At 39.4% G+C, this 17,742-nt stretch overlaps 2 protein-coding genes across 2 annotated transcripts; one reads left to right on the forward strand and one right to left on the reverse strand.

Annotated features, from left to right (window-relative positions):
• Positions 1 to 284: 284 nt before the first annotated feature.
• Positions 285 to 851, reverse strand: LOC127757359 (protein DETOXIFICATION 42-like). Its single transcript, XM_052282864.1, has 3 exons — positions 774 to 851; positions 484 to 672; positions 285 to 386 (listed from the first exon to the last, which is right to left on the reverse strand). The coding sequence occupies exons 1-3, from the start codon at positions 849 to 851 to the stop codon at positions 285 to 287; spliced, it is 369 nt and encodes a 122-aa protein (XP_052138824.1).
• Positions 852 to 6,625: 5,774 nt separating this feature from the next.
• LOC127756635 (cationic amino acid transporter 6, chloroplastic-like) lies at positions 6,626 to 13,703 on the forward strand. Its single transcript, XM_052281990.1, has 5 exons — positions 6,626 to 7,133; positions 8,381 to 8,603; positions 9,796 to 10,147; positions 10,821 to 11,052; positions 12,825 to 13,703. The coding sequence occupies exons 1-5, from the start codon at positions 6,704 to 6,706 to the stop codon at positions 13,388 to 13,390; spliced, it is 1,803 nt and encodes a 600-aa protein (XP_052137950.1). The 5' UTR covers positions 6,626 to 6,703; the 3' UTR covers positions 13,391 to 13,703.
• The last annotated feature ends 4,039 nt before the right edge of the window (positions 13,704 to 17,742 follow it).

The raw sequence follows: 17,742 nt of genomic DNA on the forward strand, positions 1-17,742 counted from the left end.
CGTGGTATCGATCGATTAATCGATCTTCGAGAAAAGGGAAAAAAAAAAGAAACTGAAGGAGCTTGTCGGAAAATACTGTACACACTATGTTTGTGTTAAGAGTATCGCTCCGGTGCTTTCTACTTGGAATAGAAATTAATCTGTGCCGTTAATCGTATTTAATCGTAGGGTTGAGATCTAGTTCTACTTCCACCAAATTTTATTAGAGTAGAAATGTGGAGGGCTATATTTGTCCAGAGATAATAATTCGCGTAGGGGTATTATCGTAATCTGTTATTATCTAACTATTCACCCTCTCCCTGTCCTATCCTAATCGACGCCATTCCCCTCCATTCACCGTCGAAGACAAAGGCCAGCATGTTTATCGTCTGCATGCCAGCGACGAACTGATCGATTTGGAGACAATCGTTAGATATGTTCATGAGAAAAATATTTACTAATCTCTGAAGATTAATCTGTTCTTACTTATGATGACCATCGTACCGAAACGCCTTTGTGAATGGTGCTGATGACGGCGGTGTCGCTGGTGAAAACGCCGCTGCCGAACCACATGCCGGTAGCGAGGAAGGCCGTCAGCCCAACGCCGAGGACGACGGCGAGCTGCAGCACGCGGGCGATGGTCACCGCCACCTTGTAGTGACCCTTCTTTGCAAACACGCTGGCAAGCAAGGCCTGAGGTTGATTGATCAATTTAAGCAAAGTTAATTAAGCAGCCATGCATATATCATCGGAATGTAGGCTAAGCTAGCTAGCTAGGTAGGTAGGTAGCTCACCTGGCCGGCGACGGCGAGGCCGTCGGCGAGGAGCAACGTGGCGAGCCAGACCTGGGCGCAGATTTGGAACGCCGCCATGGCCGTCGCGCCATGGCGCGACGCCAGCATAACGCAAAACGTCACGGCCACCACTCTCGTCAGGATACTAGGAGATTACTTACCTGCCCTTTAAAATAAACGGTCCAGATTAATTCTACTCGGAGTAAAATACTTCAAGTACATTGCACAGGAGCATCTCTCTTGTGTTAAGAAACCACAGGTGATCTCATCCACCCAAGAAAATAGGAGCAACGGTTCCTAAATCTAACCAGTAGATAAGAGGAGATCGCTCCTCTCTCCCTTTGGCGTCCCTCTCGACAACTGATGCGATATTCTCAAACATTGTGTCCCCTGCGGTTGACACCGCTTCACATTGTATAATGTATTGTTGATTAATGAGAAATCGATCCATTTGCTCTAGTGTGTTCAATTCTCTCTCTCGCTCAATCTCTCTCGCTCCAATCAATTCTATTCACAATAGTTTGCCTACCATTTCAGTAACGATTAAACGCCCCACCGTTTAAGTGGAAAAACAATCTATTTTATGTAGTATCAAAAGTTGCAGCCGTTAATAAACCGTAGGAGAGGGACGTTCGATCGTAAACATTAGATCGTACGTATAGTAACTCTCCTGCTTATCAGCCCAACAATTCACCGAGAGTTAGCGTGTCTTTTTTAATCCAACTGGTAGTACGTGTACTAATTTTACTCCCTCTATCCAAAAGTTTTAAACATATTTTATTTTCTAGTTTTTTAAATAAGATTCGCATATTTATAGTCGGTACGTATTAAGGTTATACAAATAATTTACTCTATTTAATCCTCCCTCCTAAAGCATAAGAATGTTTGATGTTTTTCTAAAGATTAAGTAAATGTGAAGTAAAATAATATAGTCGTGATTGGTTAATAAGAGAAAATTGATAGAAAAATTAAATGAGAGATGGTTATAATTGATTGATAACTTAGAATATTTTGGGACAAAGATTAAGGAAACCATCCTTTTCTTTTCTTAATCGTTCCTCCTATATATATTTCGTCCCTTTTCGCCTACCCCTATAGTTTTCCTTCCCTCCTACAAATAATGATTTTTACTTTTTGTTGTGTAATGTACTTCTACTATTTGGGTTTATCCAAAGACAATAAACATGCTATTTTTTCCCTACCTAAACGACTTTCTTCTATGCTGAAAAGGGTAGCTAGAAAGTGGGAAAGAGAATACATGAGTAGAAAAAGAACCTTTCACATGATTGATAGTGGAGACGGTTATATATGTGCGTTAGCAATAAGCTTCAACTTGTGCCTTTTGCTTAGCCAAAGGAATGCACTCAACTTGTTAGTCCGATCCTAGCCGTTTAATTCCTCTTTTATTCAACCTATCAAAAAAATGTAAAACCCTTTAACTTTGTTTTTGTTCGACAAGAGAACAAACTTTGTCGCTTGCTAAAATGTTTAGTGTTCCTAGAAATATAATTAATGTGCCTTCCACTTATATTTCAGGGTTTCCAGTATTATAAGGTGTCAACCTATCTCTTTCAGTGAGGTAGAACCAACAATATACAATTCTATTAAAAAAATAAAAATTGCTATACATACGACCCAACCGTCCAAATCACGTATGACTGAATTTGATCAACGATGGTAAATGGCTGCAGTGCATATGAACATGCTCTTCTTTGATTGATCTATGATTGTATATGAGTTATATATGAGTTATACAACTAAATCGTATATACGGCAGTATAAAAAAAAGTTTAGGAGAAATTTCTAGGATGCTCCATGAAAGTTTATATGCAAATACTTCTCTCTTAGTGAGGTTGAAACAACTATATATAATTTTGTCGGAAAATTAAGGAGAAATTTCCTGGATGCAACTTGAAAATTTACATGTAAATGTCAACCATATTTTGTGGAAAAATATTATTTGTCCACTTTCCATGAAATTTTTACTAGTAATACAAAGGATCTTAACTTATGGTAGCTAACTAAGTGGCCAGCATCACCTGCATAAGAGCATGATTTGTGTGCAGCAGAGAGAAGACATGAATGCAGCAACTACTCCCTCCGTCCAAAAAAAAAAAAAAAAGGCAAACCGTGGGTTCTCGTACCAACGTTTGACTGTCCATCTTATATGAAATTTTTTTATAATTAGTATTTTCATTGTTGTTAGATGATAAAACATGATTAATACTTTATGTGTGACTTATCTTTTTAATTTTTTTCATAATTTTTTCAAATAAAACGGACGGTCAAACATTGGACACGGAAACCAGGGTTTGTCTTTTTTTGGACGGAGGGAGTACCAAATTAGGAGAAGTGTACACAAGAGCAAGGTTATCAGGATCGGGATACTAGGTAGTATCGTTTTGCTCAAAGTAATACCGTATCGTAGTATCGGGATATTAAGAGATTTTCTTTTTTTAAGTTTAATTAATATTTATATTAATTATATATAGCCATTTTGTATAAAAAAAATATAGTAATGATATATATAATGCAAATAAAGACATTTATCAAGAGAAACCACATTGGTTTTGATATATTTAACTGATTTTTATATAAATTTGAGCATATTTAGTTACATTATTTTCAAACCATGTTATTTAAAATAATATTTTGTAGTATCGTAGGGATCGTAGAATCGGGATACCACCTAAGATTTCATAGGATCGTGTAGTAATGAATAGTAGGATCGAGATACTATGAAAATTAAGATACTAGGTGGGATCGGTATCGTTTCGGCTTGGTAAGATCGTAGTTACTAGGATACAAATCGGGATACTGGTAATCTTGCGCAAGAGACAAGGGAAAGAGATGGAGAAACCGTCCAACCACCAAGCGGGACCCGCAACGGCTGCTCGCCTGGCATAGCTTAGCTCAGGCTCTTGTCATGAAACCATATGGGTCATCAGTTCGCTGAACTCGATACCAAACAAGTCAACATCGATGTATCTACCAGATTATTTTCGTGATGTAAAACAAGCATAACAGCTACGTTTACTGTTAATTACTCCCCCGTTGTTGAATATAATGATTCCTAGATTTTAAATTTTGTTTTTTCATATATAAGAAATTCTAAGTACTAATATATTGTCCGATCAATCAACCATAGTTTAATTTTCTTTCATCTTACTTCTAACTATCTTCCAATCACTTCAGACCTTCTCTCATTTAGTAAGTGAGGAGCATTAAATCCTTTTCTTTTCTCTTCAATCTTAAAAAGAAATCTAGAATGCTTATATTTGTCGACGGGAAAATAAAATAACTTGTGTTTCCTTAAACAGTACTATAATTTATTATCACATTTATGGTATTTTAAAGAAGAGAAACTATTTGTTGTACACCAACTCATGTCGTCAAACTTTAGTCGCCATATTTAAAGCTGCCCTAATTGACTACATGAAAGTGATATTTTGATATTTTGAGATTTGTCGATAAAAGTATATATCCAGCGCATTGTGATTTTTCATACTAAATTATAATTCAATTAGTGAGTTTAACATAGCTCAACTGATTAAGTTCATTGTGGTGGAATTTATCCGTCCGAATTCAAGTTTTAGACCGGGCAAAGGTGTTGATATTTGCGGGTAATTATTCTAGCTTTCAGTGGTATACAACTGCTCGCCGATAACGAGACGTCTTTAGTGACTTTCTCAATTGCAAGATATATGTGGGACTGTTTTTGAAAGTATTTATAGGGGTGTATATGCTTTTAGTGATGAGTGTACACACGCGTATATGAGCATCAACGTTTATACCTTTTTTGAAAATAATAAATTAGTTGCTTTGACACATTAGTTTTTTTTTGGCTGCGCACTCCTAGTTTTTTGGCTGCGCACTCCTAGCTAGTGCAGTGGTCGGATGTTTTTATTGGTTAATGAAATATTTAATTATATTTAGAAAAAAATCATTTAAAATGACAAATAATGGAGAGAGCAATTAAATACCACACAAACATACTAACTATTTTATCAAGTGTCGGCCGTTGCATTGTGGAAGATCTTTTGATGTCACGAGGAGCCAACAAAGGAGATGTATGTCACCTTGGATTGCAAAATCACCAAAAGGTGTAGAGGAACTTGGACTTGGAAATTTATTAATCCAAATGGCCGGGACAGATTACTAAGAAAAACCACGGCAAATTCACTTTTTGTTTCAATTTTATATTAAAGCTATGGACATTGACAAACACCACAAAAGTATCACTTTTGGTTGCACGTTTGCCGCGTAGGCACACACGAGAGATAGAGGGGACATCACAAACTTCCACTTCACATACATAGGCATCAACAAATTTCAATCCCCAATTCAAGTTAAGGAGATGCCCACGACACATCATAATAATCTGTATGTTATTAGCTAAGCCGCTATCGTCACACTCACACCGTCACACACCCACACATGGGCTTTTCGTTGTCGGTACGAAAATTACGGCTTCGAATTATCAAGTTCTGGAGATAGTCGTGGAAAAATCCCGTAAAATTTTCATTGGAAATTATTTTTCCACACAAGGATCTCACATGTATTAATACATATCGGATGCAATCATACATCATAGAGGTGATATTTAGCGAAGTTGTGGACAGTGTCTACTACTGTTTTGGTCCGTTTGGATGTGGATGAATTGCTTCTATCAAATTAATGGTGTACTCCACTACAAATATGGGCTATACGGGAGTTGGACAACTGTACCTAGGATGAGCTTTTATGGACCCTTTCAATTCGAGCATGTCTGTCCAGCACTCCAGCTGGTTAATTAATTGGAATTTGGCAAAATTCATTTGAAAACATACTTCGAATTTCATATAGGAACTGATAGTTTATTTGTCCAAAACAGAGATCAAGCCTCAAAGAGATGTTATAGAGCTCCTTTAGAAAGAGAATTAAACATAGCTAGTAATTCTTTAACATAAAAGGTGAACTTTTAGGATTTGGTTGTGAAAATAAATTACCTAGCACCAGAATATGATCTCTAGGTCTACCAAATCCTTCCCACCCAAATATCTTCTTCAAAAGCTTTCAAAATCTGGCCCGGAAACTTCCAAACAGAAAGATACGGGCAAATTTAAAAGTGAGAGTTCCACTAGAAACCATTGCTAAAAGAAAAATCAATTATTCCACATAAAATCCCTATTTAATTTCTAAGTTGACTTTTACAATTTCAATCCTATATGCAAGTTTTGCATGTCTGGTCCTGTCCATTCGCGAGTCCTTATGCTGACCTTGATGACGTACATTGTGTCAGCATGTGTTTTCAGTTTGGAATTATCTCTTTTTACGCTCCCTTTGAATTAGAGGATATTACTGTAGGAATTTTAGAGGATTATTATATTTAATTTTCTAATTATTCTTTGCAATATAATCTTTTTTATTCGTATGTAAAGATAAATTTCCATTGAATCGTATTCATATGAAAAAAAACACGAATATTAGAGAAGAATGTAATATCAAATAATTAGAATGGGTGAGGCTTGGACGTTTCTCATCCATATGACTCAATTTTATGGAAAATAAGTCTAACCATTTGAAAAACTATTCGGTCCTCTCATTTCCCATATTTTCCATGTTGTAGGATTAGACAAACATGCAACTTTAATTACTGTGGTTTTCTTATTCTCATGTCCTTTCACTTTGGAACATATTTTTGTCATAAAAAGTCAAACTTCAAAATTTCAGCTCATTTTACCGTCACATTTCACCGTTGGTAACTGTAAAACTAAAACGGTAAAAATTGAAGTCTCACCTTTTCACAGGCTCACTCACTCCTCTATAAAAACCGCTCCCGACCTGCCGCTCGGTACGCATCCACTCCTCTCCTCTCTGCCGTTCCTTCTCCCTGGCCGTCGGCCACCGCATCGCCGTCGTCCGCCGCCGACAGGGACAGCGTTCCAGCCATGGACAAGGGCGCCCTGATGCCGTCGCCCGACGAGACGTGCTGCGTCGACGGAGGCGGGGGCTCGTCGTTCTCGAGCCTGCGCGCGTACGGGCGCGCGCTGGCGCAGACGCCGCGGCGGCTGGCGGCGCGGGCGTGCGCCGCGGCCTCGCCCGGCGAGGAGATGAGCCGCGTGCGCGCGCGCTCGGGGGCTGACATGGCGCGCGCCCTGCGGTGGCCGGACCTCGTCGGGCTCGGCCTCGGCGGCATGGTGGGCGCCGGGGTGTTCGTCACCACGGGGCGCGCCACGCGCCTCTACGCGGGCCCGGCCGTCGTCGTGTCGTACGCCATTGCCGGCCTCTGCGCGCTCCTCTCCGCCTTCTGCTACACCGAGTTCGCCGTCGACATGCCCGTCGCCGGCGGCGCCTTCAGCTACCTCCGCGTCACCTTCGGTGAGCTCAGCTGCTCAATCACGCCAAGATCATGACTTAAATATTTCCCTTCTTTTTTGGCGTCAATTCAGGATTTCTTCAAATTTCGTTTCATTTTGTTGGGCCGTTTGTTCATGTAATTACGTCATTAAAGATTGGGTTCTATCTTTTCTTTCTTTTCTTTTTTTTTTCTGTACTCAAAGATTTGATGGTTATCTATCTCTATGGCTTGGCTTTTCGCCATCCTTCGGTTTATCTATCTATCTATCTATCTACACGCTAGAAAGTGCAAATTTCAGTTTCTTTTTGTGAGCATTTATATGCATATGAACATGGCAGTTTCCTTTTAAGCCGGCTGCTGTTGTCCTTTTGTTTGCTCCTATGGTTTTTTTTTTGGATAAATTTTATAATACCTGTACTTTTGCTGATTGATGCTGCCCTGCATATTTTCGCTGTATTTATTATGGGCTCAAGTTGTATGAGCAAGAAAATGTCTTTCTCTGATTTCATATTAATTGGCTCTTCCTTTTCTTAAAGGTTACTAGATTTTTCATATGTTTTTTTTAAAAAAAATTTGTCGGCTTGAAAATCCGATCTAATTTCTATTTTCACACTTTTTTTATTTTGACAAGTAACTACGGGTGGTTTGATTATTTTATTATTTGTTCGAGGGAAATGAGCATTCCAAAACTAGTAACGAAGCCTAATATTGTGCCAACTTTATTTAGTTACATGCACGTAGATTTGTCAATAGGTTTCATATCAACATTTTTCTTTTTCAGAAACTCACACCAAATGGATCATAAAAAAAAGGAGTTTGGCTAGATTGTGACTCCCAACAAATTTTATTACACGGGCGCATGTCCATGTCCAAATAATGTTGCAAAGTCCCTTTCTTTGTTTCTTTGCATCTCCCAAACCGCTTACCCTTTTTTTTTTCCACCTGGGACCAAAAAGATCCCATTGTGACTGATCATCAGTTTTTGCAGTCACTTCATTTTATTTTTCACAAAAAAAAATATATCACTCTTCAGCTAACCAAGCATAATTGCATAGAAATTACATACACCTTTGCATCTATTAACTTGCTTGTAATTTACTATATCTGTCCTAGAATATAAGTATTTCTAGAGTTAGAAATACTTATATTTTAAGATGGATGTAGTAGTAATTTAGATTTTGAGACGATTTTTCTGCTCTCTAAAAGTCCAAAATGCGTTATGTTTTTTTCAGATGGATCAGATTTTTGAGTTTGTTTGGTTGTGCAGGGGAGTTAGCGGCGTTCTTGACAGGGGCGAACCTGATCATGGAGTACGTCTTCTCCAACGCCGCCGTAGCGAGGAGCTTCACGGCGTACCTCGGCACGGCAGTGGGCGTCGACGCGCCGAGCAAGTGGCGGATCGCCGTGCCAGGCCTCCCCAAGGGCTTCAACGAGGTTGACCTCGTCGCCGTCGGCGTCATCCTCCTCATCACCGTCTGCATCTGCTACAGGTACGCACACATCTATAAAAACTAAAAAAAACAACTTTTTTTTGTTGGGGGAGTACTCCTTCCATCCAAAAAAAACTCAATCTAGAAGAGGATGTGACCCCTATAATGAATCTAGACTATCATTTGTCCAAATTCGTTATCCTTAACTCTTTCTAGGGCCGGGTTTAGTTCCCAACTTTTTTTTTCAAACTTTCAACTTTTCCATCACATCAAAACTTTGCTACACATATAAACTTTTAATTTTTTTCTTCAAACTTTTAGTTTTAATGTGGAACTAAACACACCCTAGCTTAAGTTTTTTTTTTTGGGACCAAGGGAGTATGGTTGTGTTTAGATCCAAAGTTTAGATCCAAACTTCAGTCCTTTTCCATGACATCAACCTGTCATACACACACAACTTTTCAGTCACATCATCTCCAATTTCAACCAAAATCCAAACTTTGGATCCAACTAAACACAGCCTATAATAGAAATTGTGCTGGTTTTGCTTATGACACAAGTGTCAGAGTTCTTGTCTCTTCCTACGGATGTGTACTGCAAGGCTTTTGCAGAGCAAGTGCAAGCAACTTTTGTTGCGTTGTCTGTTCCCTTGTCTTCTCTGCAACTGCTCCTGTAGTCCTGTGTCTTTCTTCTTGGCAAATTCTAGCTCAAAGTTCACACAATGTGCATGGTGCCAATTTAATTTTGGTCGAATTTCTCCTGCTCCATGGCTGCATGGTCCTCCTCTGCAGAGAAAAAAAAAATTCAGAGATTTTGTTCTGAAAGAAAGGATCTTGTTGAATGGTCGGTCTCTGCTATTCCAAATGCCCGTTTTACCATCCCTTTTTCTTTCACGATCGAATGTGTTATCTGTGGCGAATGTGTTGGCAAGCTTTGTCCAAAGGAAGAATCTGCAAAAGAAGCCGTCCGGGCTGTGTCCTTGTGTTCCCATGCTCTGGCATATCGTATCAAGTCAAAACAGTCAAGAACCACTCTTTTTTGTTCTTGTCCCCTGCACAAATGTGTGCTGAGATTTTGGGAATACAATTCCTGAAATGATTGGTGAATTCAGAGGAGAATCAATCAGTACATTATGATTGAATTCTGATAGCTATGTTTCCATGACCAAGATTCATTTTGGTCAGCATGACAATATTCTTACAATTTTTTTTAAGAAAAAGAATTATTTTGATGGGATTTTTTTATGGCGCAGCACGAAGGAGAGCTCGTCATTGAACATGGTGCTGACGGCAGTGCACGTGTTGTTCATCATGTTCGTCATTGTGATGGGGTTCTGGCGCGGTGACACCCGGAATCTGACGCGCCCCGCTGACCCGGAGCACAACCCCGGCGGGTTCTTCCCGCACGGCGCCGCCGGGGTGTTCAACGGCGCCGCCATGGTGTACCTGAGCTACATCGGGTACGACGCCGTGTCCACCATGGCCGAGGAGGTGGAGCGGCCGTCACGCGACATCCCCATCGGCGTCTCTGGCTCCGTCGTGCTCGTCACACTGCTCTACTGCCTCATGGCCGCCTCCATGTCCATGCTTCTTCCCTACGACGCGGTAAGTACACCTCCCCTCTCTCTGAGATGGCTGGGCCTAGCGTCATCTCTCCCTCCATCCAAACATATAAGCATTTTTGATAGTTTGGTTGAGAAACATTAAATGTGAGATAATTATCACTAGTTGAGATGAGAAGTATAGAGAGAAGTTGCAATATTCTGAATAAATTTTCAATGTTAAAATTTGTTATATATCCGGACAGAGGGGATACTACCTATCAAAGCTATCAAAGGAATCTATCTATAGAAAAAAACGGAGATTCCCAAATAGGACATTGTAGTCTCACTCTCCTAGGCTAATAATTAAAAACCAAGGGGAAAAAAAGTTTTTTTCTAGGCTTTGATGTTAGAGGATAATTCTGGGGAATATATTAGCTATAGCTAGAATAGGAGGCCGGCACACGAATCTCTTTCTTTTTCTAATCCTTTGTTTCGCTTTCAACCTTTCCGGGATAGATATGTAGTAGCTGGATGAATCTACAGTAAAAAAGATCTAGTCACAGTATTACTACTTTTTTTTTCCAACAGGATGAATTAAAATACATCAAAGAATCTGCAAAATTAACCTTTCTGATCCATATGCTCACATTCCCCCCCTCGAAAAATTGGGAATTAATTTGGAAAAATAACATCAATATTTATTTTTGTTGTGCTTGTGTTCTGGTGTGGTGCAGATTGACACGGAGGCGCCGTTCTCTGGGGCGTTCAAGGGGAGCTCTGGGTGGGGATGGGTGTCCAACGTGATCGGCGCCGGCGCTAGCCTTGGCATCCTAACGTCGCTGATGGTAGCGATGCTGGGACAAGCTAGGTATCTCTGCGTCATCGGCCGATCCGGTGTCATGCCGGCCTGGCTCGCCAGGGTGAACCCTCGCACTGCCACCCCCGTCAATGCCTCCGCCTTCCTCGGTGAGCCTTTTATTATACATACCTGCTCCTTCTGAGTCGTAAATAATAAATATTTGATATTTAACACAAGATTCGGTTGAATTTCTAGTTCCATGAACCAATTTTGCTTTATTGTGAATTATAAAGTCTGATGAGTTTAAACGATCATATTATATTTTTTCATGGTGAATATATGGATATTGTTTGTTTTTATTTCTAAACCAACCATCTGAGAAATTATCGATGGTTGGGGCTGTGTACATCCTTTTTGGGTATAGAGGCCGGTTTATTATATTATCTTAAAAAAAGAAATTATCGATGGTCAATTTTTTTTAAAAAAATTACCAAATATTGCTGTAAGTGTTAAAGATATATATATTTTTTTAAAAAAGAAACTTTGACATGGATGTTTTTTTTCCCATAAGTCAAGTGGCATGTGAGTACCAGTTGACGACGAAACAGTGAGCTAGCTTAGCTAGTACAGTACCAGCTCTTGTTCACACAGTGTCTAAACTAATAACAGCAGCATCAGTCTGCCTTTTCTTGTTAGCCTTTGCGGCCAGGGAAGCTAGCTAACCGCGATCGATGAAATTAAAGCGGCGGACATGACACGGGTGTGGTGGTGGTGGTGGTGGTTGTTGGCTTCTCTCTCAACTCATCTCGGCGAGGAAGAAGAAGATGACGACGAGAGCACAACCAACACAAACACAGCCACACACACGCAATTAATGAAAAGCTGCTTAGCTAACTAACTAACTAACTAACTAATCGTCTTCAAACTCACGGTTCTAGCTACTACTGTTTGACATTTGACAGGATAACGACATGCTGATCGAGTGAGTGAGTCAGGGAGTGAGTGATTGGCTGTGCGATGCAATGGTTTTGATTGATGAGCCGTGAGAATTTGTAGGATGGTAATGTTCACTGTGAGAGGAAATTATTAGAGCCCGTGTCTTTGAATTCCACTTGTAATCCCGTGATTTGGGAGTACTGCTAGGGGGTAGTACTCTTTTGTCTCATGAATCTTCCGTGATTAGTCTGAAATCCGTGTGACCCTTTTCTGACTTCTCAATTCAACTTACCTTCCTCCTAATTAATTTCAGGTAGTCAAGACAGTGACACTGCCTCGATTCCATATTTATATGTCATTTAAATAGTTATATTCTTTTAAAAGAAATTAATAAGATACGTTACTAAATGATATATCATTTCAGAAATATAAAAAGTTAAATTTTGACTTGTATAAATTTTAGAAAAAATAAACTATAGATAATTAATGTATATTCACAATTATTTTTTTTCTCAACTTGTAGTAGATGTTAAATTTGATTTTATATGCTTGTGAATTGATATATCATATATTAATTTATCTTACTAAATTTTCTTTATTCTTTTTCTAATTATTTAAATGCATGCAAGCGGGGTGTAATCTCGAGAGTTTAGAATCTACTCCATCTATTTTATATTATAAATCGTTTTGACTTTTTTCTAGATAATATTTTTTGGTTTAACTAAATTTATAGAAAATATCTAGTAATATCTATCACACCAAATTAATTTCATTAAATATAACATTGAATATATTTTGTATTTTGATAGTACGTTTGTTTTATATTAAAAATGTTACTATATTTTTTTTTACAAATTTGATCAAATTTAGACATATTTGACTTAAAAAATGTTAAAATAACTTATATGATATAAAACGGATGGTGTATCTTTCTACAACTGTTTGATCACTTTGATCCATTTGTTCTGGGGAATAAACAGTTTGGTCCTTGGCGACGATGCAGGGGTGTTCACGGCGGCGCTGGCGCTGTTCACGGAGCTCGACATCCTCCTCAACCTCGTCTGCATCGGCACGCTCTTCGTCTTCTACATGGTGGCCAACGCCGTCGTCTACCGCCGCTACGTCGCCGCCGCCGAGGACGACGAGGAGGGGCGGCGGCGCGGGGCGGTGCCGACGCTGGCGTTCCTGCTGGCCTTCTCCCTGGTGGCGCTCTGCTTCACGCTGGTGTGGAAGCTGGCGCCGCGCGGCGGGGCCAGGACGGGGCTGCTGGTGGCGTGCGGCGCGGCGGCCGCCGCCGCCGTCGCGGCGTTCCGGGCGCTGGTGCCGCAGGCGCGGCGGCCGGAGCTGTGGGGCGTCCCGGCCATGCCGTGGGTGCCCGCGGCGTCGGTGTTCCTCAACGTCTTCCTCCTCGGCTCGCTCGACCGCCCCTCCTACGTCCGCTTCGGCTTCTTCACCGCCGCCGCCGCGCTCGTCTACGTGCTCTACAGCGTGCACGCCAGCTACGACGCCGACGAGGCCGCCGCCGCGCTCGACGGCGCCAAGGTGCTCGACGAGGGCTGCAAGGTATAACTAGCTTTGGGGGGTGGCTGACATGTAGGGACAGCTGGTCAAGTGTACTCTGTAGTAGATTTTTTTTTCTTCTTCTTTCTTGCTATATGGTGTTTCAGCCTTTTTTTCAGGCTAAAGTAGTTTTTTAGTGTTGGATTAAAAAAAAGGCTCTAAGTAGTTTTTGGTGGTAAAAAAAGATTCAAGATGCTAACAGGGTGAAAAGACAAGGAAATAGACAGGAGTGTGAGTGAGTGGAAGGAAAGAGAGAAATGTAACTTTATCTTGCAAATATGCAATTGTACAAAAAAAAATCCCCTCAAGAAAATGGTTATTACCTCGGTCGTCTCGTTCTAAATTTGTCATAAGTCAAACATTTATATCTTCGACTATCAATTTTTTTTTAAAAAAATTATATTTTAACAACACATGAATTACATCTCGTGAAAGTATTTCTCATGGTGAATCTAAAAATAAAAATTTTATGGTGCTAAACGATATAAATTTGTAGAAATTGGTGGTCAAAGGTGCAAATGTTTGAGTTAAAAAAACTAGAACAATAAGTAATTTTAAGGACACATTTGCTATCAATGAGTTATCATCAACTTTTACTTCTTTAGGAGTGGATGGGAGAGGGAGAAGAGCGGACACAGGGAGGATCATGGGTATTAGACCCAATTCCTATATTTATTATATTTATAGAAAGTAGTTCTCTATTTGAGCATAAACCTCTTGTTGCTTAATTGGTTAGTAGGCGATTCACACATTCAGGCCTTGTTCGGTTAATCCCTAAGAGGAAGGGATTGGAGGGGATTTATTCCACACCTATTGTGGTGTGGAATTATTCTCCATCAATCCCCTCCAATACTCTTTAATCCCTTTTAAACCGAACAAAGCCTTCAATGGAAGCTGGGTTCCATCCTCGTGATTCCTCTAGATTTCGTGCTGCCATAGGACACCACCAGCCCAAATACCATTGACCTCGATGGATTAAGTCCTCAGGGTTGGGGCAAGTGTACAAGAGGGTTGGATGGAAATGATAGCTATAGAGCAAACCTAGACACCTAGACAAGCTGTTTAGGTTTATAGTTAAAAATAAAGTTTTTCAGGATAGATGTAGCCTCTAGAACAATACATTCTTGTCCATTTTACCTTTATATTATTGTTAGGATTCTTGTCCATTTTACGTTTTATATTATTGTTAGGAATTAATGAGAGTTGATCACCAATACCATGAGTCCATGACTGCGAAGCTTTAACTTGCATTTTTACAAATACTCCATTTGGTAAAAATATATTTGATCTTTAGATAAGATTTGGTTAATTTTCAATTTGATCATCAATTTTATATTAAAATAAGTTTATGATATTTTGATACTTCTCTCCAAGGTAAATCTATACATACCGATTTTTTAAAATAAATTAACTAAGCATTTCAGAAGTAATTTGTGGTCAAAGTTTGTTTTAAATGAAAATGATCCATTCTCGTACTAAACGTCAAATATTTATCACTTGAAGTAGTATAACTGAAGCAAAGTACCCTGTCCGTCCCAAAATATATAAAACCGCTAACTTTCTTGCATAACGTTTCACCATTTGTCTTATTAAAAAATATAAATATTATTTACTTTGTTGTGATTTGTTTCATCATCAAAGAAAATATAATCTCAACTTATACTTTTACATATTAATACTTAATTTTTAAATAAGACGAATGGTCAGATGCTATAAGAAAAGTCAACGGCGTCATACATTTCGGTACGGAGGGAATGTTTACATGATTGCATCCTCCTCCTCTGTGAATATGTGACAATCAGCATTATTATCTGAAACTATATTTTTTAGCGAAATCTGAAACTATTTATCAACAGAAACGCGAGAAGCTTTACACAGCTCGGAGAAGAAGGGCCGGATCGAGCCGTACAAGCAAATGGATTACATCCTTGTTCAGATTCTCAGGATAGACCCAAATCAAGAATCCACCATTGCTGCACTGTTCTTGCTGCACACACATTTGGCACGAGCTGATTATCCCAGTAGCACAAGATAGAGACGTCCATTTTGCAAGGATATATATGCATTCTTTGAGCTGGCTCTACTCTACACCTCTCCATATATCCTTTTTCTTTTTTGCTACTAATTGATTGGTTGGTCGTGTGCCATTTTTACTAAGATTGCAGCAATCATTATCTACATCTCGATGCTAATCTTTCATAGATCATATTGATGATGAGATAACAGACGATGCATATGTATATCTTGCATGCATCAGATTCATGGATTCGCATGCCTTTTTTCAGTTGGATTCGTGCTAACAACGCTCGTGCAAAACAGGGTTGGATTGCCGGTTTTTTTTCATGCCTTCATCATCTTCACACTGCACTGACGCACATTATATATATTGGAGTACTTTTTATGTACAGAAATATGCTACTTCAATCGAAATGATGACAACACTTTCCATGGATCATCTGATAGGTAATTAAGCAACCAATCGTCGAAGGATCAAAATGCCACTTTTGCTCTCTGAATCATTCGCTGTGAAGAAGTAAAGATAAGTTTTCGGGTAAGGATTGAAGATGTTATCTTAGGATGGAATCAAAAGTTGATGATACATGTTGGAAGAAAGAACCATCCCAAAACCATCCTTATGCTTCTGGAGCACTGAGCAGACCTTCCACTGATCTCTTCAGGCAATGGATGAGCCACAATTCAGCTACTTTGCTTTGTCTGCATTTGCATATCTTTTGTACTTGACATCAGAGAGCTTTCTTACCTATATCAGTCACAACTGGATTGGCAAAATAACGAGATATATATGCATGTAACTGTTGATTATCCTGCATGACGTATTGATGCAGAAGGGACAGCATAGTAACCTGCCACTATGTGCTTCTCTTTCTTTTTGAGCATGCTCTGAATTTTTCTCTGAATACCTGAAAGCTCCTGATTGTCCATCAGATAACTCTCTCTACCTCTCTTTCCCTCTGAAATGATCAGTGCAAGAATCAAATCTAGTATCCACTAAGCAACAGAGGGCGGCTGAAAGAAATTTTTACTTTTCTTCCACCTCCATCAATTCACCACTTAACCGAAACTTCTGAAAGTGCAGAGTGACAGATACAGCACGCACTCTATCCTGTTCTTCAGAAGTTTTTTCGGTTGGTGTTCGTCTTCGTTTGCCGACAAATTTTTGAGGTTTATCTAAGCTTTGACAATGGCCAAGAAGGATCTATTCAATTTCAGGCATGTGATCATGGCTTTTTCCCTGTGCTTTAGACCAAATCTTATGGGCTGCCTATGCAATAATGCAGCTGGTTGTTAGTATTTGGTTCACTGTGCTACTACTTTGCACCTTCTGAAAGAATAGATACTCTGTCTTTGGTTGAAGCATGGGCATGGCGCACTGGAATGCAATTGTTCAGAATTTTTCTCTTCCCTGAAATATTCAGAGCTTTGCAATTGATAGAAAGAAATGCAAGTATGCAAATCATTCCTTTTTTGTAAAAAAAAAAACAAAGAGGATCATATTCCATCAAATGCTCTTTGTATTTGACCATATATATATGACACATGTTTTGCAAGTTTGACAGGTATGTAACAGTTTGTGCAAATCGCAATCAGATTGTATTACAGTATAAGATAGTGGCATAATGCACAATGCCTGTAGAATGATGCATCTGGACGCGTTTACTTTGCAGAGTCAGGCAGACATCAAGAAAGAACACTGACAAAGTGCACAATACCGAACTCCAATGTCCAAATCGATGCGTGAATGTAACAAGCTGCAGATTGCATGCCAACACTGCAGAAATTATGCATCAGTTTATGGATTTTTTTTTGTTTCTTTTTTTGCCAGCCTCTGTTCTGAATGTTGCAAGTGTTCGACAGGTGAAAGTATTATTGATTCTTCGGTAGGCAGCACAAAACAACTGTTACTTTGTGCCTGCATCCAAAGCTTTTCAGAATTCAGATTGACTTGTAGCTAAGGCAAAGATTTGGGCAATGGATTTAGCTTTCATTAAATTAAGCTATAGGATAACTTAATCATGCAGCATCAAGTGTAGTTTGCGTCACCATCTCATGAAAAAACAGTTATGAGTTAACCATGTTCGTGGTACGAAGTTTCAGTGGTATGTGTGTCTTTTCCCCTTCAATAAAAAAGGTTGGTGATAGTGTTGATGTTCTATGCCCATCCATCGATATCTCCAGGTGGGTTGTTTATAAAAGTTTTGAAGGTCTCTGGAGATATTTTGGGAGTAACTTCTCCAGCATTGTCTTTCATAAAGAAAAGTTTCAGGTTGCATTTTTTTAAGTACTTACCTTTCCACCTATCATGAAAATGTCTATTGGAAAGATAGAATTCTTTGTATAGT

The sequence above is a fragment of the Oryza glaberrima genome, chromosome 12, assembly GCF_000147395.1.
Source record: "Oryza glaberrima chromosome 12, OglaRS2, whole genome shotgun sequence".
Lineage (NCBI taxonomy): Eukaryota > Viridiplantae > Streptophyta > Magnoliopsida > Poales > Poaceae > Oryza > Oryza glaberrima.

Bases quoted from the DNA above. Each gene is read 5' to 3' on its own strand.
- LOC127756635 (XM_052281990.1), top strand. From the start codon at position 6,704: ATGGACAAGGGCGCCCTGATGCCGTCGCCCGACGAGACGTGCTGCGTC. The intron at 8,604-9,795 runs GTACGCACACAT...TTTATGGCGCAG, and splicing joins ACCGTCTGCATCTGCTACAG to CACGAAGGAGAGCTCGTCAT. The intron at 10,148-10,820 runs GTAAGTACACCT...GGTGTGGTGCAG, and splicing joins TGCTTCTTCCCTACGACGCG to ATTGACACGGAGGCGCCGTT.
- LOC127757359 (XM_052282864.1), bottom strand. From the start codon at position 851: ATGGCGGCGTTCCAAATCTGCGCCCAGGTCTGGCTCGCCACGTTGCTC. The intron at 673-773 runs GTGAGCTACCTA...AATCAACCTCAG, and splicing joins GCCTCGCCGTCGCCGGCCAG to GCCTTGCTTGCCAGCGTGTT. The intron at 387-483 runs GTACGATGGTCA...CAAATCGATCAG, and splicing joins CCATTCACAAAGGCGTTTCG to TTCGTCGCTGGCATGCAGAC.